The following is a 27,921-nucleotide window of genomic DNA, read 5'->3' as shown; positions in this document are numbered from 1 at the left end:
TTATTGAGTTATTTATTATACTTTGTCACTGTATCCCACGTTAGCGAGGTAGCGCAAGGAAACAGATGAAAGAATGGCCCAACCCACCCACATACACACGTATGTACATACACGTCCACACACGCACATATACATACCTATACATCTCAACGTATACATATATATACACACACAGACATACATATATACACATGTACATAATTCATGCTGTCTGCCCTTATTCATTCCCGTCACCACCCTGCCACACATGAAATTACAACCCCCACCCCCGCATGTGTGCGAGGTAGCGCTAGGAAAAGACAACAAAGGCCACATTCGTTCACACTCAGTCTCTAGCTGTCATGTATAATGCACCAAAACCACAGCTCCCTTTCCACATCCAGGCCCCACAAAACTTTCCATGCTGTACCCCAGATGCTTCACATGCCCTGGTTCAATCCATTGACAGCACGTTGGCCCCGGTATGCCACATCATTCCAATTCACTCTATTCCTTGCACACCTTTCACCCTCCAGCATGTTCAAGTCCCGATCACTCAAAATCTTTTTCACTCCACCTTTCCACCTCCAATTTGGTCTCCCACTTCTCCTCGTTCCCTCCACCTCTGACACATATATCCTCTTGGTCAATCTTTCCTCACTCATTCTCTCCATGTGACCATACCATTTCAAAACACCCTCTTCTGCTCTCTCAACCACACTCTTTTTATTACCACACATCTCTCTTACCCTATTATTACTTACTTGATCAAACCACCTCACACCACATATTGTCCTCATGCATATCATTTCCAGCACATCCACCCTCCTCCACACAACTCTATCTATAGCCCATGCCTCACAACCATATAACATTGTTGGAACCACTATTCCTTCAAACATACCCATTTTTGCTTTCCAAGATAACATTTTTGACTTCCACACATTTTTCAACGCTCCCAGAACTTTCGCCCCCTCCCCCACCCTATGATTCACTTCCACTTCCATGGTTCCATCCGCTGCCAAATCCACTCCCAGATATCTAAAACACTTCACTTCCTCCAGTTTTTCTTCTTTCAAACTTACCTCCCAATTGACTTGTCCCTCAACCCTATTGTACCTACTAACCTTGCTCTTATTCACACTTACTGTCAGCTTTCTTCTTTTACACACTTTACCAAACTCAGTCACCAGCTTCTGCAGTTTCTCACCTGAATCAGCCACCAGTGCTGTATCATCAGCGAACAAAAACTGACTCACTTCCCAAGCTCTATCATCCACAACAGACTGCATACTTGCCCCTCTTTCCAAAACTCTTGCATTCACCTCCCTAGCTACCCCATCCATAAACAAATTAAACAACCATGGAGACATCATGCACCCCTGCTGCATACCAACATTCACTGAGAACCAGTCACTTTCCTCTCTTCTTACTCGTACACATGCCTTACATCCTCGATAAAAACTTTTCACTGCTTCTAACAACTTGCCTCCCTCACCATATATTCTTAATACCTTCCACAGAGCATCTCTATCAACTCTATCATATGCCTTCTCCAGATCCATAAATGCTACATACAAATCCATTTGCTTTTCTAAGTATTTCTCACATACATTCTTCAAATCAAACACCTGATCCACACATCCTCTACCTCTTCTGAAACCACACTGCTCTTCCCCAGTCTGATGCTCTGTACATGCCTTCACCCTCTCAATCAATACTCTCCCATATAATTTCCCAGGAATATTCAATAAACTTATACCTCTGTGATTTGAGCACTCCCATGCTTCTCATGCCACAAGCATTTTTTGCGCAAGCCATCACTGCTTCCCTAAATACACCCCATTCCTCTCCCACTCCCCTTACATCCTTTGTTCTCACCTTTTTCCATTCTGAACTCAGTCTCTGCTGGTACTTCTTCACACAAGTTTCCTTCCCAAGCTCACTTACTCTCACCACTCTCTTCACTCCAACATTCTCTCTTCTTTTCTGAAAACCTCTACAAATCTTCACCTCCACAAGATAATGATCAGACATCCCTCCAGTTGCACCTCTCAGCTTATTTACATCCAAAAGTCTCTCTTTCACACGCCTATCAATTAACATGTAATCCAATAATGCTCTCTGGCCATCTTTCCTACTTACATACGGATACTTATGTATATCTCTTTTTAAACCAGGTATTCCCAATCACCAGTCCTTTTCCAGCACATAAATCTACAAGCTCTTCACCGTTTCCATTTACAACACTGAACACCCCATATACACCAATTATTACCTCAACCTTTGCATTCAAATCACCCATCACTATAACCCAGTCTCGTACATCAAAACTACCAACACACTCACTCAGCTGCTCCCAAAACACTTGCCTCTCATGATCTTTCTTCTCATTCCCAGGTGCATATGCACTAATAATCACCCATCTCTCTCCATCAACTTACAGTTTTACCCATATCAATCTAGAGTTTACTCTCTTACACTCTATCACATACTCCCACCACTCCTGTTTCAGGAGTAGTGCTACTCCTTCCCTTGCTCTTGTCTTCTCACTAACCCCTGACTTTACTCCCAAGACATTCCCAAACCACTCTTCCCCTTTACTCTTAAGCTTTGTTTCACTCAGAGCCAAAACATCCAGGTTCCTTTCCTCAAACATACTACCTATCTCCCCATTTTTCTCATATTGGTTACATCCACACACATTCAGACACCCCAATCTGAGCCTTCGAGGAGGATGAGCACTCCCCACATGACTCTCTTCTGTTTCCCGTTTTAGAAAGTTAAAATACAAGAGATACATAGTTGTTGATTATATTGTAGGTAGTTCTGTAAAGTTTTATTTTCCTAGACTGTGTTTTTAAGGTGTTGTCTTTGTGAGCTTTTTGTATTTTCATTGGTTTTGGAGAATAATATAGTTTGGTGTAGGAGTGTAATGAGTCCTCCCTTTTGTCCTTGTTGTCTGTTTTGGCTTAGGGTTGTGTAGTTGTAGAAAGGATGGAGGATGGGTTTGGATGTGAGTCTTGTTTCTTGGATGAGAGCTATATGGATAATGTGTTCTTGTAGTGGGTTGAGTATTTCTGTGTATTTGTTTTTGAAGCCATTTGCTGTTGTTGTAGATACTTAGTTTTTTTATAGCATTCCGTAAAGGGGTTTGTGTGGAGGTTTCAGGAGGTTCCAACAAAGTAGTTGTTTGACATCCAGTGCTATGAATAGTCTTTTATGGATGATGCTGTCGTACATTGGAGATGATAACACTAAATACAGTTGGAGTATCTGATGGAGTGTGTATTACTGCTTGGTAATGGGCATATAGCTCTGTGGGCAGAGGTACACTAGTGGTTCAAGGTTAAGGTTAACATCTTCGTCCTGTATTAGTTGTTGTGAGATGATGACTGGGCCATCATCTTTCATCAGTAAAAAAATGTGTGTGAATGTGCATGTGTATATGTGTATTTTTGTTCCCTCAAGCATCCTTCATCACTGAGTGTGGTGGTGGCAGTATTGGGTTTTTCCCATTTGTTGTACAGAAAGGGTATTGACTTATGAAATTCTCTCTATGGGGTAAGGAAGTGTTCCCTGCTATATTTTTATACAACTAAGGGATTATATTATATTTTGTAATTACCTAGAATACATAATCTTCACTGAATGCATGTTGGACTACTTTTATTTTCCTAGAGATTATGTCCCAACAAGATTGTCATATTTGTAGGCAAATCAGGCATGTGGTACCTTAAAGTTATCCATTGAGGATGGACTTACATTTGTTGTCTTTTTGTAAATGTGTTGCGTACTCACATTTCTTTTTTTTCAATATTTTGAATCATTATTATCACTGTTCCTCCAGTATGTCATTGCTTTCCCTTTCTTCCTCTGTACTATTCATTTTATTTATTTATTATACTTTGTCGCTGTTCCCGTGTTAGCGAGGTAGCGCAAGGAAATAGACAAAAGAATGGCCCAACCAACCCACATACACATGTATATACATACACGCCTGCACACGCACATATACATACCTGTACATTTCAATGTATACATACATATACATACACAGACAAATGCATATATATACACATATACATATTCATACTTGCTGCCCTCATCCATTCCCGTCTACATCCCGCCACACATGAAATGGCACCTCCCCTCCCCCTGCACACGCTAGGTAGCGCTAGGAAAAGACACCAAAGGCCACATTCGTTCACACTCAGTCTCTAGCTGTTGTGTGTAATTCACCAAGGGACAAGTCAATTGGGGGGTAAGTTTGAATGAAGAAAAACTGGAGAAAGTGAAGTGTTTTAGACATCTGAGAGAAGATTTAACAGCGGATGGAACCATGGAAGCAGAAGTGAGTCATAGGGTGGGGGAGGGGGTGAAGGTTCTGGGAGCGTTGAAGAATGTGTGGAAGGCGAGAACGTTATCTCGGAGAGCAAAAATGGGTATGTTTGAAGGAATAGTGGTTCCAACAATGTTATATGGTTGTGAGGCGTGGGCTATAGATAGGGTTGTGCAGAGGAGGGTGGGTGTGTTGGAAATGGGATGTTTGAGGACAATATGTGGTGTGAGATGGTTTGATCGAGTAAGTAATGAAAGGGCAAGAGAGATGTGTGGCAATAAATGGAGTGTGGTTGAGAGAACAGAAGAGGGTGTATTGAAATGGTATGGTCAAATGGAGAGAAAGATTGACAAAGAGGATATATGTGTCAGAGGTGGAGGGAACGAGGAGAAGTGGAAGACCAAATTGGAGGTGGAAGGATGGAGTGAAAAAGATTTTGAGCGATCAGAGCCTGAACATGCTGGAGGGTGAAAGGCGTGCAAGGAATAGAGTGAATTGGAATGATGTGGTATACCGGGGTCGATGTGCTGTCAATGGATTGAACCAGGGCATGTGAAGTTTCTGGGGGTAAACCATGGAAAGTTTTGTGGGGGTTGGATGTGGAAAGGGGCTGTGGTTTCGGTGCATTACATATGCCAGCTGGAGACTGAGTGTGAATAAATGTGGCCTCTGTCATCTTTTTCTAGCGCTACCTCACACACACACGGGGGAGGGGGGTGCCATTTCATGTGTGGTGGGGTGTTGGCAGGAATGGATGAAGGCAGCTTGTATGAATATGTACATGTGTATATGTGTATATGTCTGTGTATGTATATATATGTTTATGTTAAAATGTATAGGTATGTATATGTGCATATGTGGGTGTTTATGTAAATACATGTGTATGTGGGTGGGTTGGGCCATTCTTTCATCTGTTTCCTTGCGCTACCTCATTAATGCGGGAGGCAGTGACAAAGTATTATGAATGAATAAAATACATAATCTTCACTGAATGTGTGTTGGACTATTTTCATTTTCCTAGAGATTATGTCCCAACAAGATTGTCATATTTGTTGGTAAATCAGGCATGTGGTACCTTAAAGTTATCCATTTAGGATGGACTTACATTTGTTGTCTTTTTGTAAATGTTGTGCGTACTCATATTTTTTTTCTATATTTTTGAAAAGTCAATTGGGAGGTAAGTTTGAATGGAGAAAAACTGGAGGGTGTAAAGTGTTTTAGATATCTGGGATTGGATCTGGCAGCGGATGGAACCATGGAAGCGGAAGTGAATCATAGGGTGGGGGAGGGGGCGAAAATCCTGGGAGCCTTGAAGAATGTGTGGAAGTCAAGAACATTATCTCGGAAAGCAAAAATGGGTATGTTTGAAGGAATAGTGGTTCCAACAATGTTGTATGGTTGCGAGGCGTGGGCTATGGATAGAGTTGTGCGCAGGAGGGTGGATGTGCTGGAAATGAGATGTTTGAGGACAATATGTGGTGTGAGGTGGTTTGATTGAGTAAGTAATGTAAGGGTAAGAGAGATGTGTGGAAATAAAAAGAGTGTGGTTGAGAGAGCAGAAGAGGGTGTTTTGAAATGGTTTGGTCACATGGAGAGAATGAGTGAGGAAAGATTGACCAAGGGGATATATGTGTCAGAGGTGGAGGGAACGAGGAGAAGTGGGATACCAAATTGGAGGTGGAAAGATGGAGTGAAAAAGATTTTGAGTGATCGGGGCCTGAACATGCAGGAGGGTGAAAGGCGTGCAAGGAATAGAGTGAATTGGAACGATGTGGTATACCGGGTTCGACGTGCTGTCAGTGGATTGAACCAGGGCATGTGAAGCGTCTGGGGTAAACCATGGAAAGTTGTGTGGGGCCTGGATGTGGAAAGGGAGCTGTGGTTTCGGTGCATTATTACATGACAGATAGAGATTGAGTGTGAACGAATGGGGCCTTTGGTGTCTTTTCCTAGTGCTACCTCGCACACATGAAGGAGGAGGGGGATGTTATTCCATGTGTGGCGAGGTGGCGATGGGAACAAATAAAGGCAGACAGTATGAATTATGTACATCGTATATATGTATATGTCTGTGTGTGTATATATATGTGTACATTGAGATGTATAGGTATGTATATTTGCGTGTGTGGATGTGTATGTATATACATGTGTATGTGGGCAGGTTGGGCCATTCTTCGTCTGTTTCCTTGCGCTACCTCGCTAACGCGGGAGACAGCGACAAAGCAAAATAAATAAATGAATATATTTTTGAATCATCGTTATCACTGTTCCTCCAGTATGTCATTGCTTTCCTTTTCTTCCTTTATATTATGTTGATATTTTTTTCTTTCTCAACAAAGAGAAATGGTGTTATTCATCAAGACATATGGAGAGCACTGTGCTTAAGTCCTTGCCTTTTGTCAAAATCTCAATGATGCTATTTAGCTACTCTTCCCTTCTTGCTCCCTCACTTTCTCTTCCAAATTATTTGCTTCTGCCTGCCAAGTGAGTGATGGGAGGCAAGGAGGAGGAGCAATATTACCACCACATCTTAGTACCTCTGTTTTCCAATCTTAGCACTGTTTGATAAGAAGACATTCATCATAGGTAAAAATTTCATCATACTAGGTATTTAGATAGCTTTCAGCTAGCTGAACTGCAAAGGAGTCTTTACTAAATGAAGGGGGCAATTCCTATGGCATCCTTGGCACTAGTCAAATTTCATTAGAAAAAGCCTACAGTTTCCAGATTTGCAAACTGACATGATATTTTTTCCTCTCTCTTTCTGTTTTAGTCTTTGCCATGAAATAATGATGTTCTTTTAAGAAAACATTTGGCCTTGAAATGCACAATCACTATATTTGCATTGTTTCTCAAGAAAAATTTTAGCATAAATCATCAGTTCATTGTATCATATCTGAGGATTATTACTGTATGCCCCCAAAAGAAAACAAAAAATATTCTGGGGTGGCTTGCTGTTTTCTCATTGACCACAGTTTGTCAGATTTACAAGGTATTTTTCTTTCTTAGCTCCACTCTCTCCAATCTCTTAAGAAGTTTAAAGGGGGTAAGTGTTCCATTGTACTAGACAACCAGACCTGTGGTAGATTAAATGTCTTACACCTCATTTGTCCAAGATATCCTAATATCTTGCTGTATGTCCTCACACTGACCACTCTCCATATAGAAAGACAGATTTCTGCAGTTGAAAGAAATGTATGCTTAGTGTGTTTTCCAGATCATATATGTTGTAAAAAAAATTATCTGAAAGCCTTAATGTGTTCAGCTAGAATACAGATTGAAAGATTTTAGGTAGTCATATTGATCTTTTAGAGCTTTATGAACAACAACTACAGTTTCACTTGATTTTCTTCCATGCCTTATCTCTTAGTCCAGGTGAATTGGCTCAAAAGGAACTGTTGGTTAGTAAAGTTAGTGCTGACTCAGGTATTGAGGTAGTTACCTGCTCATCATCAGCAGGTCAGATTTTAAGAATCTACATAAGAATTTCATTCTGTCATGAAATATGAATATTGGCTAACAATATACAGCCTCTCAAATAAATCACCAACAAACTCAATCCATGCTCAGATAATTAAAGTGAAACATAACCTCCACACTTATACAATTGCTCATCTTTTAATATTGCACACTGCCTCATCAATTGAGCCCCAAATCTCTGTTTATGCCACCTTTATATGCAAATTGCTTCCATTGCATCTGATGTGAAATCATTCTACTGGCATCCATATGTTTTTCCAACATTGTGTTTTCTCTTTTAAGGCAGGTGCACCATCTGTTTTCAAAACAGGGGACAAGGTGACACTATATTAGCTATTTCCTTCAGGCTGACATTGATTTGGACCTTCCACACTTATAAACCCCAATGGAGTGAGTTGAATTTTGCAGGAGGAAGGGGAGAATGAGTATCAGATTACTATTTCATTTGTTTTAGGGTTTATGCAGATTTTGTTTGAGTGGGTGAGCTCTCATTCAAGGTTTAGTTGCCTAAATGGGAGAAGACTACCTGGCATGTTTCCTTTGAGCTTCTGCCTATGAACCATTAAGTTTATTCTCTTCAGATCATTTCTTTTTTTTATTGGTAAACACTTGGTATAAGATGTTGACTCATCTTACCTATTCGTGCACATTACTTGGAGATCTTCCTGTGCAACATTTTTTATCATCCTGATTGTAACATATCCATTCAACTTCCCTTTTGCCTTAAAGTCTTAATCATTCATTTATACACTGATTCACCACTTATCCTTGTTGATAAGCTCTTAGTTTTCAGAATGTGCAGTCTCTATTGCTGATGCTTAGTGTGGCTGATGGGCGCAAAGCAGAAAGTGATGGAGTTGAGAGAGATGTGTCAGACTCTCAGAGAACTGCAGTATGCTCGAACTTGGCACGGGAGCACACGTTAAGTATGTCATGCATAGCAGTACTTAAAAGGATATTTGTCATATATGATTTAATTTTATTGCGGTAATTCATTTTACAGTGGATATATAAATGCAGTAAACATGCAGTTAACATTTTACTCGATGATAATGTCACCTAATTCTTTTAACAGGTCGAAGTACAACTGGTAGCAGTTACAGCAGCTTCTGCCTGATGTCACTTGAGGAAGACCATGGAAAACAGACAACAGCCTTATCCAAAATTGCTTCTGGTATGGTATTCTGTACTGTTTTTTTAATTTAAGAAGGAAATTACTGTGAAAAGTAAGAAATAGAGGTAAGGTATTGTATTATAGTAAGGGATATTTTAGAGGCCAGCTCAATTACTGCTGTGCTGAGGTTGCTTTAGAAAGTGAAAATACATGTGTATTACTGATAGCTAGAAGAAAATGTTTTTGCAGAGACATAAGTAGACTGATACAATTTTTGAATTACTTTCTAAAGGAAGATGTGAACAAGTAGTTTTTTGATGAAGTTCTAGTGATGGACCTGAGCCCTCCATGTGATCAGACCTTGAACAAAAAAGAAACAGGGAAAATAGATTACAGGGGATGAGAGAAAGTATTTCACGCCATTCGGGAAGAAAAAGGAGGATAGGAGTATAGAATATGTAGGGAAAATTTATTAAGTTTATCCAAGTAGTTTACTTTTAATGAGACAGGGTTAGTGAAAAAGAAAATGTGAGGATCTTTGAGGTAAATAAGTTTCTGTTTGCTTATGGGACATCTCTGGTCATATACTCCCTCAAAAAACTCTGTAGGCTGGTGATACAGTTTAGGAGAGTATTTACAGGTCATTGAAAGTTTATCTGAACAAATACAAGCTAAGAAGATGTAGCAGAGGGATGCAATAGGATTGTTTAAGAGTGAGTTTAAATGGAGAAGGTCTAGAGTGAGTGGACTGGTTTTTATACCTGGTAGTGTAAGTGGTAGCAGATAGAACTGTGGATGCTAAAGCAAGTCATATGGTGGAAAGGGACATTTTGGGTGGTGGATGTGGCTTGTTTGGTTCACGTGGCACATGTAGTGAGAGAATTTTGGTCAGTGGTGTGGTGAAAAGGGAGTTGATAAGAAAAAGATTTGAATAAGATGAAGAATGACAAAGTGGCAGGAATAAAAGTAACATCAGATGAATTTCCCCAAAAAAGGGTGAGTGCTGTTGATTAGGTAGTCAGGTTATTCACCATTTTTTGGACCACAGTGAATTTGTCTCAGGATTGGTAGAATGCATGTATTGTGCCTTTATATAAAGGTAAGTAAGACAAAAGTGTGTACTCAGATTGCAGAGGTTTAAGTCTGTTTAGTGTTTGGTAAGATTTATGGAAAAGTGTTGATAAAGAGGGTGGTGTCAGTCAGTGAACATCTAACTGTGAAAGAGCAATATAGCTTTAGGGGAGTAGGAGGATGTGTAGACCAGATATTTACCTTGAAGTGCAAGAACTGATTGGAGAAAGAGTGATTTTTGTGTGATATTTATGGATCAAGAAGAATCTTATGACAGAGGGGCCTTGTGGAAAGTGCTACAAATGTATGGTGTTCATGAAAAGTGCTGTCAGTGAGCTGAGCTAAACCATTTCAAATGGTTAAGGTAAACCATGGAATCACCTGTGGGACTTGACTGTGAATGTTATGCTTTGGTTTTAGTACATAATGCTTGACATTCAGAGAGTGAATGTATGCAAATTGGGCATGAAGATCAGCTAGGCATATAGCGTGTCTCAATATGCCTGGATGTAAGTAGAATGAAAAGAAGAGAGAGATATGTAGTATGTTTAGATAGTAGAACCTGATGTTTTGGCTCTAGTTAAATTAAACTTAAGGGGAGTTTTGGTATGATGGAATGAGAGCAAAGGAGTAAATGGCAGTTCTGCTGAAAGAGGAGTTTTAGGGATGTGTTAAAGTGTAAGAAAATGAGCTTCAGACTAATATAGGTGAAAATGATAGTGGATTTTGAGAGTTTGGTGATTGTTAGTGCTTATGCATCTGTGAGAGGAATCAGCAAAAGAGGCAAGTGTTTTGGGAGGAATTGAGTGAATGCATCAGCAATTTTGATGCAATGGATCAAGTATTAGTGACAGATGATTTGAATGCAGGGATGGATAATGTGCAGTTGAAGATATAATTTAGGGGCATGGAGTACCTAGTATGAATGAAACTGGTGAGCAACTTATGGAGCTGTTTGCTGAAAAGGGACTGGTGATTGGGAATACTTGAGCAGAAAAAAGGATATGTAGGTGTAGGGATCATTAAGAGTTGTTGGATTATGTACTAATTGATAGACATGCAAAGGGAAAACTCGGATGCAAATATGCTGAGAAGGACAGATTGTGGGATGCCAGATCATGCCTTGTTAGGGATATGGGTGAAAGTTTGTGGTACCTTTAGGAAAAGAAAAAAGTGTCATAGATGGAAAGAGAATTGTGAAAGTAAGTGACCTTGGGAAAGAGGCTTTTGTTTGGAGATACCAAGAGAGATTGGTTGAGGAATGGCAAAAGGTGAGGGTAAATGAAACCAGGGGAGTGGGTGAGCAATGGAAGGTATTTAGGAAAGCAGTAAGTGGCATGTGGAAAGTGGGATATGAGCTTATGAGAAAGGATAATTGGTGGCATACGGAAGTTAAGTTGCCCGTGGAAGAAAATAGAGAGGGGACTGGTTGTTTCCTGCATCGAAGGAGTGCAAGATGTACATAATGAATTGGCACAAGGTTTACAGGAAGGTGAGGGAGATTAAGAAAATGTTTTGGAATAAGGTGAATAGTGTGCGGAGAACAGAACAAATAGGAGCCTCAATGAGGAAAATACAGAGGAATTCAGATAACACCAGACCACTGGGTTCTTTCGAGGCTGTTTGTGATAGCAGAAGATATCAAAAACTCAGAGATTAGTGTGTAAAAGTTACAAGGCATACAGACAACTCAAAGAGAATGATGTGCAAATTGTCAGTGGGACTTAGGAGATGCAAGTAATGTATGTGTAGAGGAGCAGCTGGGGAAGTGATGAAAGGCAAAGAAGAGGTGAAGAGGAGGTGGAATGACTATTTTGAAAGACTGTTGAATGTGTTCAATGATAGGTTTGCAGATGTGAGGTACTTGGAACATGGAGAAATGCAGAGTAAGAGTCATGGCAAATGGCTTGATGAAAAGAGAATAGGTACTGCAAGTCTTGTGTAAGATGAAGTGTGGCAAAGCAGCTGGAGTGAATGGGATTCCAGTTCAATTGGTTAATCAGGATTTTCACTGTGTATGTGGCTCAAGGTGAAGTGCTTGAGGACTGGAAGAATGTCTGTATAGTGCCATGGTATAAAGGCAGGGGAATGAGAGTAGATAGTTGAATTACTAGAGTATAAGTCAATTACATAAATTCTGCCTGGTAAGTTTTTTGGTAGAATGATGATTGACAGGGGTGTTGCATTCTTTTGTTTATTTTTAGCATTATCTTGCTGATTTGAGAAATGGTTTACATGTTTGAAAATGGCTGTTTAATTTGCTTATGGATGGGGTTGTTAGGGAGGTGAAGGCAGGAGTTTTGGAGAGAAGGGCAAGTATGCACTCTGTTTTGGATGATAGGGCTTAGGAAGAGGGTCAGTTATTGTTTGCTGATGATACAGGGCTGGTGGCTGATTCGGATGAGAAACTGCAGAAGTTGGTGACTGTGTTTGGTAAAGTGTGTGAAAGAAGAAAGCTGAGTGTGAATGTGGATAAGAGCGAGATTATTAGGTCAGTAGGGTTGAGGGACAAGCAAATTGGGAGGTACATTTGAATAGAGAAAAACTGGAGGAAGTGAAATGTTTTAGATATGTGGTAGTGGATTTAGCAGAGGATGGAATCATGGAAGCGTAAGTGATTCATAGGGTGGGGGAGGGGGCAAAGGTTCTGAGAGCGTTGAAGAATATGTGGAAGGTGAGAAGATTATCTCGGAGAACAAAATGGGTATGTTTGAAGGAATAGTGGTTCCAACAATGTCATATGGTTGTGAGGCATGGGCAATAGATAGGGCTGTGGAGAGGAGGATGGATGTGTTGGAAATGAGATGTTTGAGGACAATATGTGGTGTGAGGTGATTTGATCGAGGAAGTAATGAAAGGGTAAGACAGATGTGTGGTAATAAAAAGTGTGGTTGAGAGAGCAGAAGAGGATGCATTGAAATGGTTTGGTCCCATGGAGAGAATGAGTGAGGAAAGATTGACAAAGAGGATATATGTGTCAGAGGTGGAGGGAACGAGAAGAAGTGGGAGACCAAATTGGAGGTGGAAAGATGGAGTGAAAAAGATTTTGAGTGATTGGGGCCTGGACATGCAGGAGGGTGAAAGGCGTGCAAGGAATAGAGCGAATTGGAACGATGTGGTATACTGGGGTCGACGTGCTGTCAATGGATTGAACCAGGGCATGTGAAGCGTCTGGGGTAAACCATGGAAAGCTTTGTGGGGCCTGGATGTGACAAGGGAGCTTTGGTTTCGGTGCATTATACATGACAGCTAGAGACTGAGTGTGAGCAAATATGGCCTTTGTTGTCTTTTCCTAGCACTACCTCGCACACATGCGGGGGGAGGGGACTGTCATTTAATGTGTGGCGGGGTGGCGATGGGAATAACGGCAGACAGTATGAATTATATACATGTGTATATATGTATACGTCTGTGTGTAGATATATATATGTATACATTGAGATGTATAGGTATGTATATGTGCTGTGTGTGGATGTGTATGTATATACATGTGTATGTGGGTGGGTTGGGCTATTCTTTCATCTGTTTCCTTGTGCTACCTCGCTAACGCAGGAGACAGCGACAAAGTATAATAAAATAAAAAATATATATATAGTGAATGTCAGTTTGCAGCAGGGGTACATGATGTCTCCATGGTTGCTTACTTTTTATATGGATGAGGTTGCTAGGGAGGTAAGTAGAAGGGTTTGGCAGAGAGGGGTAAGTATGTGGTCTGTTGTCGATGAGATGGTTTGGAAAGTGAGTCAAATGTTTTTCGCTAATGATACAGCGCTGGTGGCTGATTCAGGTGAGAAACTGCAGAAGCTAGCGACCGAGTTTGGTAAAGTGTGTGAAAGAAGAAAGCTGAGAGTAAATGTGAATAAGAGCAAGATTATTAAGTTCAGTAGGGTTGAGGGACAAGTCATTTGGGAGGTAAGTTTGAATGGAGGAAAACTGAAGGAAGTGAAGTCTTTTAGAAATCTAGGAGTGGATTTGTTAGTGGATGGAACCATGGAAGCGGAAGTGATTCACAGGGTGTGGGAGAGTGCAAAGGTTCTGGGAGCGTTAAAGAATGTGTGGAAAGCAAGAATGATATCTTGGAGAGCAAAAATGCGTGCACGCAGAGGGAGGCGGATGCCATTTCATGTGTAGTGGGGTGGCATTGAGAATGGATGAAGGGAGCATGTATGAATATTTATGTGTGTATATATGTATATGCCTGTGTATGTATATGTATGTATGTATACATTGAAATGTATAGGTAGCACTAGGAAAAGAGAACAAAGGACACATTCATTCAAATTCAGTCTCTTCAGTGTAATGCACCAAAACCACAGAATCCTTTCCACATCCTGGTCCTACAAAACTTTCCATGGTCTACCCCAGATGCTCCACATGCCCTGGTTCAATCCATTGACAGCTCGTTGACCCCAGTATATCACATCGTTCCAATTCACCCTATTCCTTGCACACCTGTCACCCTCCTGTATGTTTAGGCCCCAGTCTCTCAAAATCTTTTTCACTCCATCCTTCCACCTCCAATATGATCTCCCACTTCTTATTCACCCCAACTCTGACACATATATCCTCTTTGTCAATCTTTCCTCACTCATTCTCTCCATGGGACCAAACCATTTCAATGCATCCTCTTCTGCTTTCTCAACCACACTCTTTTTATTACCACACATCTCTCTTACCCTTTCATTACTTACTCAGTCAAACCACCTCACACCATATATTGTCCTCAAACATCTCATTTCCGACACATCCAAACTCCTCCGCACAACCCTGTCTATACCCATGCCTCGCAACCATTTAACATTATTGGAATCACTATTCCTTCAAACATACCCATTTTTGCTCTCCAAGATAATATTCTTGCCTTCCACACATTCTTCAACACTCCCAGAACCTTCTCTCCCTCTCCCACCCTCTGACTCACTTCCCCTTCCATGGTTCCATCTGCTGCTAAATCGACTCCCAGATATCTAAAACACTTCTTTTCCTCCACTTTCTCTCTATTCAAATTTACCTCCCAATTATCCATACACATCTGTGTACGTATGTGTATGTATGCGTTGAAATGTATAGGTATGTATATGTGCGTGTGTGGGTATGTATGTATATACATGCGTATGTATATACAGCAACGAGGTATGATAAAAAATATATTTTTTTATTATACTTTGTCACTGCCTCCCACGTCAGCAAGGTAGCGCAAGGAAACAGACAAAAGAATGGCCTAACCCACCCACATACACATCCACACATGCACATATACATACCTATACATTTCAATGTATACATATTTTTACATACACAGACATTTACATGTATACACATGTACATAATTCATACTTGCTGCCTTTATTCAGTCCCCTCGCCACCCTGCCACACATGAAATTAGAACCCCCTCCCCACACATGCGCGTGAGGTAGTGTTAGGAAAAGACAACAAAGGCCACATTCGTTCACACTCAGTCTATAGCTATCATGTATAATGCACCGAAACCACAGTTCCCTTTCCACATCCAGGCCCCACAATACTTTCCATGGTTTACCCCAGATGCTTCACATGCCCTAGTTCAATCTGTTGACAGCACGACAACCCCGGTATAACACATTGTTCCAACTCACTCTATTCCTTGCACACCTTTCACCCTCCTGCATAATCAGGCCCAGATCGCTCAAAATCTTTTTCACTCCATCCTTCCACCTCCAATTTGGTCTCCCACATCTCATTCCCTCCACCTATTATACGTATATCCTCTTTGTCAATTTTTCCTGACTCATTCTCTCCATGTGACCAAACCATTTCAATACACCCTCTTGTGCTCTCTCAACCACACTCTTTTTATTACCATACATTTCCTTCTCTAGCTGACATGTATAGTGCACCAAAACCACAGTTCCCTTTCCACATCCTGGCCCCACAAAACTTTCCATGCTTTACCCCAGATGCTTCACATGCCCTGGTTCAGTCCATTGACAGCATATCAACTGGTATACCACAATGTTCCAATTCACTCTATTCCTTACATGCTTTTTACCCTCCTACATATTCAGGCCCTGATCACTCAAAATCTTTTTCACTCCATACTTCCACCACCAATTTGGTCTCCCACCTCTCCTAGTTCCCTCCACCTCTGCTACATATATCCTCTTTGTCAATCTTTCCTCACTCATTCTCTCCATGTGACCAAACCATTTCAATGCACCGTCTTCTGCTCTCTCAACCACACTCTTTTTATTACCACAAATCTCTCTTCCCTTTCATTGCTTGCTTCATCAAACCACCTCACACTGCATATTGTCCTCAAACATCTCATTTCCAACACATCCACCGTCCTCAGCACATCCCTATCTATCGCCCATGCCTCGCAACATATAACATTGTTGGAACCACTATTCCTTCAAACATACCCATTTTTGCTTTCCAAGATAATGTTCTTGCCTTCCACACATTCTTCAATGCTCCCAGAACCTTTGCCCTCTCCCCCACCCTGTGACTCACTTCTGCTTCCATGGTTCCATCCACTGCCAAATCCACTCCCAGATATCTAAAACACTTCACTTCCTCCAGTTTTTCTCCATTCAAACTTACCTCTCAGGTGACTTCCCCTCAATCCTACTGTACCTAATAACCTTGCTCTTATTCACATTTACTCTCAGCTTTCTTCTTTCACACACTTTACCAAACTCAATCACCAGCTTCTGCAGTTTCTCACCCCAATCAGCCAACAGCACTGTATCATCAACGAACAACAACTGACTCACTTCCCAAACCCTCTCATCCACGACAAACTGCATACTTGCCCCTCTCGCTCTAAAAAAAAAAGAAAAAAATATATATATTTTATTATTTATTTATTTTGCTTTGTCACTGTCTCCCGCGTTTGCGAGGTAGCGCAAGGAAACAGACGAAAGAAATGGCCCAACCCACCCACATACACATGTATATACATACATGTCCACACATGCAAATATACATACCTATACACCTCAATGTATACATGTATATACACACAGAGACAAATACATATATACACATGTACATAATTCATACTGTCTGCCTTTATTCATTCCCATCACCAGCTCGCCACACATGAAATAACAACCCCCTCTCCCTCATGTGTGCGAGGTCGCGCTAGGAAAAGACAACAATGGCCCCATTCGTTCACACTCAGTCTCTAGCTGTCATGTAATAATGCACCGAAACCACAGCTCCCTTTCCACATCCAGGCCCCACACAACTTTCCATGGTTTACCCCAGACGCTTCACATGCCCTGGTTCAATCCATTGACAACACGTCGACCCCAGTATACCACATCGTTCCAATTCACTCTATTACTTGAACGCCTTTCACCCTCCTGCATGTTCAGGCCCTGATCACTCAAAATCTTTTTCACTCCATCTTTCCACCTCCAATTTAGTCTTCCACTGCTACTCATTCGTTCTACCTCTGACACATATATCCTCTTTGTCAATCTTTCCTCACTCATTTTCTCCATGTGACCAACACATTTCAAAACACCCTCTTCTGCTCTCTCAACCACACTCTTTTTATTTCCACATCTCTCTTACGCTTACATTACTTACTCGATCAAACCACCTCACGCCACATATTGTCCTCAAACATCTCATTTCCAGCACATCCTCCCTCCTATGCACAACTCTATCCATAGCCCATGCCTCGCAGCTATACAACATTGGTGGAAACACTAATCCTTCAAACATACCCATATTTGCTCTCCGAGATAATGTTCTCGACTTCCAAACATTCTTCAAGGCTCCCAGAATTTTCGCCTCCTCCCCCACCCTGTGATTCACTTCTGCTTCCGTGGTTCCATCCGCTGCCAGATCCACTCCCAGATATCTAAAACACTTTACTTCCTCCAGTTTTCCTCCATTCAAACTTACCTCCCAATTGACTTGACCCTCAACCCTATTGTACCTAATAACCTTGCTCTTATTCACATTTACTCTTAACTTTCTTCTTTCACACACTACCAAACTCGGTCACCAGCTTCTGCAGTTTCTCACATGAATCAGCCACCAGCGCTGTATCATCAGCGAACAACAACCGACTCACTTCCCAAGCTCTCTCATCCACAGCAGACTTCATACTTGCCCCTCTGGAAGGGGGTATTTAGGAATCATGAGGATGCGCAAAAGAGTTTGTGGCATGAGAAGTGGGAGGGGGTTAAATTAAAGGGTGGGAGTGGTGGGTAAAAGAAAGATTATTAGGAAAGAGGAGAGGGCATTGGACGATTTTTGAGGGAAAAAAACAATTGAGTGGAGATGTTAAAAAGAAAGAGACAGGAGGTCAAAAAAAGGTGCAAGGGTTGAAAAAGAGGGGGAAATGAGAGTTGGGGGAGAGAGTATATTTAAATTTTAAAATAAAAAGATGTTCTGGAAGGAGGGAAAATAAAGTGCGAAAACAAGGAGCAAATGGGAACTTTAGTGAAGGGGCAAAAGGGGGGGTGAAAAAAGTGTGGGATTGAGAAGGAGATGGAGTGAGTATTTTGAAGGTTTTTTTGAAGGTTTGATGTAGGTGGCGATATAGGGGGTTTTGGGGCGAGGGTGGTGTGCAAAGTGAGAGGGTTTTGGGAAAATGATTTTGGTAAACAAGAAGAGGTTAAAAAATTTGGGAAGATAAAGCCCGGGAAGGCAGCAGTTTGGATGGTATTGCAGTGGGAAATTTTTAAAAAAGGGGGTGGCTGTATTGTTGATGGTTGGGGAAGGTTTTTAAGTATTTTTGACTCATGGTGAGGTGCCGAGGATTGGCGGAAAAGCTTTCTATGCCATTGTACAAAGGCAAGGGATAAGAGTGAGTGCTCAAATTACAGAGGTATAAATTTGTTGAGTTTTTTCCGGTAAATTAGGGGGGTATTGATTGAAGGGGAAGGCAGACAAACATCAGATTGGGAAGAGCAGTGTGGGTTTTAGAAGTGGTAGAGGATGTTGACAGGTTTTGTTTGAAGAAAGTATGTGAGAAATACTTAAAAAGCAAATGGTTTGTATGTAATTATGGTTGGAAAGGCATTTTTATAGAGTTGATAGAGATGCTCTGTGGAAGGTATTAAGAAAATGGGGTGGGAGGAAGTTTTAGAAGCAGTGAAAATTTTTTTTTCGAGGATGTAAGGATGTGTCGTGTAGGAAGAGAGGAAAGTGATTGGTTCCCAGGAATGTAGGGTTTTCGGCAGGGTGTGTGATGTCTCCATGGTGTTTAATTTGTTTATGGGTGGGGGTTTTTTGGGGAGGTGAAAGCAAGATTTTGGAAAGTGGGGCAAGTATAAGTCGTTTGGATGAAGAGTTGGGAAGGAGTCAGTTGTTGCCTGTGATAAGCGCTGGTGGCTAAAACATTAGAAACTGCAGAACGGGTGACTGGTTTGGTAAAGTGTTGAAAAGAAATTAAAGAGTAAATGTGAATAAAGAAGGTTATTGGGTAAAATAGGGTTGAGGGTCAAGTAATTGGGGGGTATTTAATGGAGAAAAATGGGGAAAAAGGGGTTTTAGATATCGGGGAGTGGATCGGGCAGGGAGGGAAACCCAGGGAAAGGGGAAAGTGAATCATGGGTGGGGGAGGGGGAAAAAACCCTGGGAGCCTTGAAGAATTTTTTAAAGCGAGAACATTACCCGGGAAAAGCAAAAAATGGGTTGTTTAAGGAAAGTGGTTCCAACAATGTTGTAGGTTGCGACGGGGCTTGGATAGATTGTGGCAGGAGGGTGATGTGCTAAAAATGAGATGTTTGAGGAAATGTTTTTGGTGTGAGGTGGTTTGAGAAGTGTGGAAAAAAAAGAGTGTGTTGAGAGAGCAGAAGGGGTGTTTGAAAGGGTTTGGGGGACATGGAGAGAATGAGTGAGGAAAAAATTGCCCAAAGGATAATGGGGCGGAGGTGGGGGAAACGAGGGAAGTGGGAGACCAATTGGGAGGGAAAGTGGGTAAAAAAAATTTTTGGGTGATGGGCCTAAACATGCAGGGGGTGAAAGGGGGGGGGAAGAATAGGGTAAATTTGGATCGATGGGGTTCCCCGGGGTTTGGTGCTGCAGTGTTTTAATCAGGGCATGTAAAGCTCTGGGGAAAAACCCTGGAAATTGGGGGGGGCCCGGGGTTTAAAAGGGGTTTTGGGGTTTCGGGCTTATTGCATACAGTGAGACTGAGTGTAAACAAAATGGGCCTTTTTTGTTTTTTCCTAGGGCTCCCTCGCACCTGAGGGGGGGGGGATGGTTTTTCCATGGTGGCGAGGGGGCGTGGGAATGAAAAAAGGCAGACATTAAATTGTTGATGGGTAATAGTATGGTCTGTGTGTTTTTATAAAAATTTGTACTTTGAGATGAATAGGTTGTATATTTGGTGGTGGCTGTTGTTTACTGGTATGGGGGTGGGTTGGGCCTTTTCTTTTCTGTTTCCTTCGCTACCTCCAAAGCGGGAGCAGCGCAAAGCAAAAAAAATAATTAAATTAAAATTTTATAAATATAATTTTAAAATTATAAAATAATATTATATTTTATATATATATATATATTTTTTTTTTTTTATATATTTTTTAAAATTTTATTTAAAATTTTATATTTTTTTTTTTTGGGGGGTTTCCCCCCCTTTTTTGTTTTCCCCCCTTGGGGTTTTTTTTTAAAAACGCGTTTGCGCAGGTACGCAAGGAAACAGACAAAAGAAAGGGCCCCAACCCCCCCCCCATACACATGTATATAAACTCCACACCGCAAATATACATACCTACACGCTTTCCATGGTTTACCCCGACGTTTCACATGCCTTATTCAATCCACTGACAGAAACCAAACCCGTTACCACATCCCCCAATTCACTCATTCCTTGCCCTCCTTTACCCCCCTGCAGTTCGGGCCCCCCGACCCAAACAAAATTTTTTCACTCCTTTTTCCACCCCAATTTGGTCTCCCTTTCCCTCTTTCCCCTCCACCCCCGACAAATTTTTCCCCCTTGGTAATCTTTCCTCACTCTTTCCCTCCATGTGCCCAAACCATTTCAAAACACCCCTTCTGCTCTCTCAACCACCTCTTTTTTTTTCCACCATCTCTCTTACCCTTACGTTCTTACTCGATAAACCACCTCACACTAAAATTTGTCCTAAACATTCATTTCCGCACATCCATCCTCCTGCGCAAACTCTTTCCTACCCCCGCCTCGCAACCATACAACATTGTTGGAACCACTATTCCTTCAAAAATACCATTTTTGCTTTCCAGATAAGTTCTCGACTTCCCCACATTTTTCAAGGCTCCCAAATTTTCGCCCCCCCCCCACCAATCCACTTCCCCCTTCCATGGTTCCATCCGCTGCCAGATCCCTCCCAGATATCTAAAACACTTCACTTCCTCCGTTTTCTCCATTCAAACTACCCCCATTGACTTGCCCTCAACCCTACGAAAAACCTAATAACTTGCCACACAAAAAAAAAAAAAAAAAAAAATTTTTTTTTTTTAAAAAAAAAACCAAAAAAAATAAAAAAAATTTCCCCCCCGGGGGGGAAAAAAAAACCCCCCCAAAAAAAAAAAAAAAAAAAAAAAAAAAAAAAAATTTCCCAAAAAAAAAAAAAAAAACCCCCCCCCCCCCCCCCCCCCCCCCCCCCCCCCCCCCCCCCTTACCCAAAACCCCCCCCCCCCAAAAACCCCCTTTAAAAACCCCCCCCCCCTTTTTTTTTCCCCCCCCGGGGCCCCCCCCCCCCCCCCCAACCCCCCCAAACCCCCCCCCTTTCCCCCCCCCCCCCCCCCCCAAAAAATTTTTTTTTCCCCCAAAAAAAACCCCCCCAAAAGGGAAAAAAAAAAAAACCCCCCCCCCCCCCCCCCCCCCAAAAACCCCCCCCCGGGGGGTTTTTCCCCCCCCAAAAAAAAAGGTTTGTTGAATGTGTTTGATGATAGAGTGGCAGATATAGGGTGTTTTGGTCGAGGTGGTGTGCAAAGTGAGAGGGTTAGGGAAAATGATTTGGTAAACAGAGAAGAGGTAGTAAAAGCTTTGCGGAAGATGAAAGCCGGCAAGGCAGCAGGTTTGGATGGTATTGCAGTGGAATCTATTAAAAAAGGGGGTGGCTGTATTGTTGACTGGTTGGTAAGGTTATTTAATGTATGTATGACTCATGGTGAGGTGCCTGAGGATTGGCGGAATGCTTGCATAGTGCCATTGTACAAAGGCAAAGGGGATAAGAGTGAGTGCTCAAATTACAGAGGTATAAGTTTGTTGAGTATTCCTGGTAAATGATATGGGAGGGTATTGATTGAGAGGGTGAAGGCATGTACAGAGCATCAGATTGGGGAAGAGCAGTGTGGTTTCAGAAGTGGTAGAGGATGTGTGGATCAGGTGTTTGCTTTGAAGAATGTATGTGAGAAATACTTAGAAAAGCAAGTGGTTTGTATGTAGCATTTATGGATCTGGAGAAGGCATATGATAGAGTTGATAGAGATGCTCTGTGGAAGGTATTAAGAACATATGGTGTGGGAGGCAAGTTATTAGAAGCAGTGAAAATTTTTTATCGAGGATGTAAGGCATGTGTACGTGTAGGAAGAGAGGAAAGTGATTGGTTCCCAGTGAATGTAGGTTTGCGGCAGGGGTGTGTGATGTCTCCATGGTTGTTTAATTTGTTTATGGATGGGGTTGTTAGGAAGGTGAATGCAAGAGTTTTGGAAAGTGGGGCAAGTATGAAGTCTGTTCTGGATGAGAGAGCTTGGGAAGTGAGTCAGTTGTTGTCGCTGATGATACAGCGCTGGTGGCTGATACATGTGAGAAACTGCAGAAGCTGGTGACTGAGTTTGGTAAAGTGTGTGAAAGAAGAAAGTTAAGAGTAAATGTGAATAAGAGCAAGGTTATTAGGTACAATAGGGTTGAGGGTCAAGTCAATTGTGAGGTAGGTTTGAATGGAGAAAAACTGGAGGAAGTAAAGTGTTTTAGATATCTGGGAGTGGATCTGGCAGCGGATGGAACCATGGAAGCGGAAGTGAATCATAGGGTGGGGGAGGGGGCGAAAATCCTGGGAGCCTTGAAGAATGTTTGGAAGTCGAGAACATTATCTCGGAAAGCAAAAATGGGTATGTTTGAAGGAACAGTGGTTCCAACAATGTTGTATGGTTGCGAGGCATGGGCTTTGGATAGAGCTGTGCGCAGGAGGGTAGATGTGCTGGAAATGAGATGTTTGAGGACAATGTGTGGTGTGAGGTGGTTTGACCGACAGTGTGGAAAGAAAAAGAGTGTGGTTGAGAGAGCAGAAGAGGGTGTTTTGAAATGGTTTGGGCACATGGAGAGAATGAGTGAGGAAAGATTGACCAAGAGTATATATGTGGCGGAGGTGGAGGGAACGAGGAGAAGTGGGAGACCAAATTGGAGGTGGAAAGATGGAGTGAAAAAGATTTTGAGTGATCGTGGCCTGATCATGCAGGAGGGTGAAAGGCGGGCAACGAATAGGGTGAATTGGATCGATGTGGTATACCGGGGTTGACGTGCTGGCAGTAGATTTAATCAGGGCATGTGAAGCATCTGGGGTAAACCATGGAAATTGTGTGGGGCCTGGGTTTCGAAAGGGAGCTTTGGTTTCGGGCATTATTGCATGACAGCTAGAGACTGAGTGTGAACGAATGTGGCCTTTGTTGTCTTTTCCTAGCGCTACCTCGCACGCATGAGGGGGTAGGGGGATGGTATTCCATGTGTGGCGAGGTGGCGATGGGAATGAATAAAGGCAGACAGTGTGAATTGTGTGCATGGGTATATATGTATGTGTCTGTGTGTGTATATATATGTGTACATTGAGATGTATAGGTATGTATATTTGCGTGTGTGGACGTGTATGTATATACATGTGTATGGGGGTGGGTTGGGCCATTTCTTTCATCTGTTTCCTTGCGCTACCTCACAAACGCGGGAGACAGCGTCAAAGCAAAATAAATGAGATGAATAAAATATATATATATATATATATATATATATATATATATATATATATATATATATATATATATATATATATATATATATATATATATCTTTTTTTTCTTTCGTACTATTCGCCATTTCCCGCATTAGCGAGGTAGCGTTATCAACAGAGGACTGGGCCTTAGAGGGAATATCCTCACCTGGGCCCCATTCTCTGTTCCTTCTTTTGGAAAATTAAAAAAAAAACGAGAGGGGAGGATTTCCAGCCACCCGCTCCCTTCCCTTTTAGTCGCCTTCTGCGACACGCAGGTAATACGTGGGAAGTATTCATTCTCCCCTATATATATATATTTTTTTTGCTTTGTCGCTGTATTCCGCGTTTGCGAGGTAGCGCAAGGAAACAGACGAAAGAAATGGCCCAACCCCCCCCCATACACATGTATATACATACGTCCACACACGCAAATATACATACCTACACAGCTTTCCATGGTTTACCCCAGACGCTTCACATGCCTTGATTCAATCCACTGACAGCACGTCAACCCCGGTATACCACATCACTCCAATTCACTCTATTCCTTGCCCTCCTTTCACCCTCCTGCATGTTCAGGCCCCGATCACACAAAATCTTTTTCACTCCATCTTTCCACCTCCAATTTGGTCTCCCTCTTCTCCTCGTTCCCTCCACCTCCGACACATATATTCTCTTGGTCAATCTTTCCTCACTCATTCTCTCCATGTGCCCGAACCATTTCAAAACACCCTCTTCTGCTCTCTCAACCACGCTCTTTTTATTTCCACACATCTCTCTTACCCTTACGTTGCTTACTCGATCAAACCACCTCACACCACACTTTGTCCTCAAACATCTCATTTCCAGCACATCCATCCTCCTGCGCACAACTCTATCCATAGCCCACGCCTCGCAACCATACAACATTGTTGGAACCACTATTCCTTCAAACATACCCATTTTTGCTTTCCGAGATAATGTTCTCGACTTCCACACATTCTTCAAGGCTCCCAGAATTTTCGCCCCCTCCCCCACCCTATGATCCACTTCCGCTTCCATGGTTCCATCCGCTGCCAGATCCACTCCCAGATATCTAAAACACTTCACTTCCTCCAGTTTTTCTCCATTCAAACTCACCTCCCAATTGACTTGACCCTCAACCCTACTGTACCTAATAACCTTGCTCTTATTCACATTTACTCTTAACTTTCTTCTTTCACACACTTTACCAAACTCAGTCACCAGCTTCTGCAGTTTCTCACATGAATCAGCCACCAGCGCTGTATCATCAGCGAACAACAACTGACTCACTTCCCAAGCTCTCTCATCCCCAACAGACTTCATACTTACCCCTCTTTCCAAAACTCTTGCATTCACCTCCCTAACAACCCCATCCATAAACAAATTAAACAACCATGGAGACATCACACACCCCTGCCGCAAACCTACATTCACTGAGTACCAATCACTTTCCTCTCTTCCTACACGTACACATGCCTTACATCCTCGATAAAAAATTTTCACTGCTTCTAACAACTTGCCTCCCACACCATATAGTCTTAATACCTTCCACAGAGCATCTCTATCAACTCTATCATATGCCTTCTCCAGATCCATAAATGCTACATACAAATCCATTTGTTTTTCTAAGTATTTCTCACATACATTCTTCAAAGCAAACACCTGATCCACACATCCTCTACCACTTCTGAAACCACACTGCTCTTCCCCAATCTGATGCTCTGTACATGCCTTCACCCTCTCAATCAATATCCTCCCATGTAATTTACCAGGAATACTCAACAAACTTATACCTCTGTAATTTGAGCACTCACTCTTATCCCCTTTGCCTTTGTACAATGGCACTATGCATGCATTCCACCAATCCTCAGGCACCTTACCATGAGTCATACATACATTAAATAACCTTACCAACCAGTCAACAATACAGTCACCCCCTTTTTTAATAAATTCCACTGCAATACCATCCATATATATATATATATATATATATATATATATATATATATATATATATATATATATATATATATTTTTTTTTTTTTTTGCTTTGTCGCAGTCTCCCGCGTTTGTGAGGTAGCGCAAGGAAACAGACGAAAGAAATGGCCCAACCCACCCCCATACACATGTATATACATACGTCCACACACGCAAATATACATACCTGCACAGCTTTCCATGGTTTACCCCAGACGCTTCACATGCCCTGATTCAACCCACTGACAGCACGTCAACCCCGGTATACCACATCGATCCAATTCACTCTATTCCTTGCCCTCCTTTCACCCTCCTGCATGTTCAGGCCCCGATCACACAAAATCTTTTTCACTCCATCTTTCCACCTCCAATTTGGTCTCCCACTTCTCCTCGTTCCCTCCACCTCCGACACATATATCCTCTTGGTCAATCTTTCCTCACTCATTCACTCCATGTGCCCAAACCATTTCAAAACACCCTCTTCTGCTCTCTCAACCACGCTCTTTTTATTTCCACACATCTCTCTTACCCTTACGTTACTTACTCGATCAAACCACCTCACACCACACATTGTCCTCAAACATCTCATTTCCAGCACATCCATCCTCCTGCGCACAACTCTATCCATAGCCCACGCCTCGCAACCATACAACATTGTTGGAACCACTATTCCTTCAAACATACCCATTTTTGCTTTCCGAGATAATGCTCTCGACTTCCACACATTCTTCAAGGCTTCCAGAATTCTCGCCCCCTCCCCCACCCTATGATCCACTTCCGCTTCCGAAGGTTTGTTGAATGTGTTTGATGATAGAGTGGCAGATATAGGGTGTTTTGGTCGAGGTGGTGTGCAAAGTGAGAGGGTTAGGGAAAATGATTTGGTGAACAGAGAAGAGGTAGTAAATGCTTTGCGGAAGATGAAAACCGGCAAGGCAGCGGGTTTGGATGGTATTGCAGAGGAATTTATAAAAAAAAGGGGGTGACTGTATTTGACTGGTTGGTAAGGTTATTTAATGTATGTATGATTTATGGTGAGGTGCCTGAGGATTTGGGGAATGCTTGCACAGTGCCATTGTACAAAGGCAAATGGGATAAGAGTGAGTGCTCAAATTACAGAGGTATAAGTTTGTTGAGTATTCCTGGTAAATTATATGGGAGGGTATTGATTGAAAGGGTGAAGGCATGTACAAAGCATCAGATTGGGGAAGAGCAGTGTGGTTTCAGAAGTGGTAGAGGATGTGTGGAACAGGTATTTGCTTTGAAGAATGTATGTGAGAAATACTTTGAAAAGCAAATGGATTTGTATGGAGCATTTATGGATCTGGAGAAGGCATATGATAGAGTTGATAGAGATGCTCTGTGGAAGGTATTAAGAATATATGGTGTGGGAGGCAAGTTGTTACAAGCAGTGAAAAGTTTTTATCGAGGATGTAAGGCATGTGTACGTGTAGGAAGAGAGGAAAGTGATTGGTTCTCAGTGAATGCAGGTTTGCAGCAGGGGTGTGTGATGTCTCCATGGTTGTTTAATTTGTTTATGGATGGGGTTATTAGGGAGATGAATGCAAGAGTTTTGGAAAGAGGGGCAAGTATGCAGTCTGTTGTGGATGAGAGAGCTTGGGAAGTGAGTCAGTTGTTGTTCGCTGGTGATACAGCGCTGGTGGCTGATTCATGTGAGAAACTGCAGAAGCTGGTGACTGAGTTTGGCAAAGTGTGAGAAAGAAGAAAGTTGAGAGTAAATGTGAATAAGAGCAAGGTTATTAGGTACAGTAGGGTTGAGGGTCAAGTCAATTGGGAGGTAAGTTTGAATGGAGAAAAACTGGAGGAAGTGAAGTGTTTTAGATATCTGGGAGTGGATTTGGCAGCGGATGGAACCATGGAAGCTGAAGTGAATCATAGGTTGGGGGAGGGGGCGAAGATTGTGGGAGCCTTGAAGAATGTGTGGAAGTCGAGAACATTATCTCGGAAAGCAAAAGTGGGTATGTTTGAAGGAATAGTGGTTCCAACAATGTTGTATGGTTGCAAGGCTTAGGGCTATGGATAGA

The 27,921-nt window shown here is 42.0% G+C and overlaps 1 protein-coding gene across 1 annotated transcript in view; it reads left to right on the top strand.

The window, feature by feature from the left end:
- Positions 1 to 27,921, top strand: part of LOC139766039 (spatacsin) — a 526,943-nt gene that overhangs the window by 255,827 nt on the left and 243,195 nt on the right. The window contains exons 18-19 of the mRNA XM_071694164.1: positions 8,595 to 8,727; positions 8,877 to 8,975. Coding sequence (XP_071550265.1) covers positions 8,595 to 8,727; positions 8,877 to 8,975 — 232 coding nt within the window. The remainder of the gene's footprint in view (positions 1 to 8,594; positions 8,728 to 8,876; positions 8,976 to 27,921) is intronic.

This window comes from Panulirus ornatus, chromosome 56 (genome assembly GCF_036320965.1).
Source record: "Panulirus ornatus isolate Po-2019 chromosome 56, ASM3632096v1, whole genome shotgun sequence".
NCBI classification, from domain to species: Eukaryota; Metazoa; Arthropoda; class Malacostraca; order Decapoda; family Palinuridae; genus Panulirus; species Panulirus ornatus.
The sequence above is the reverse complement of the archived record's forward strand: the minus strand, read 5'-3'. Positions and strand labels throughout refer to the sequence as shown.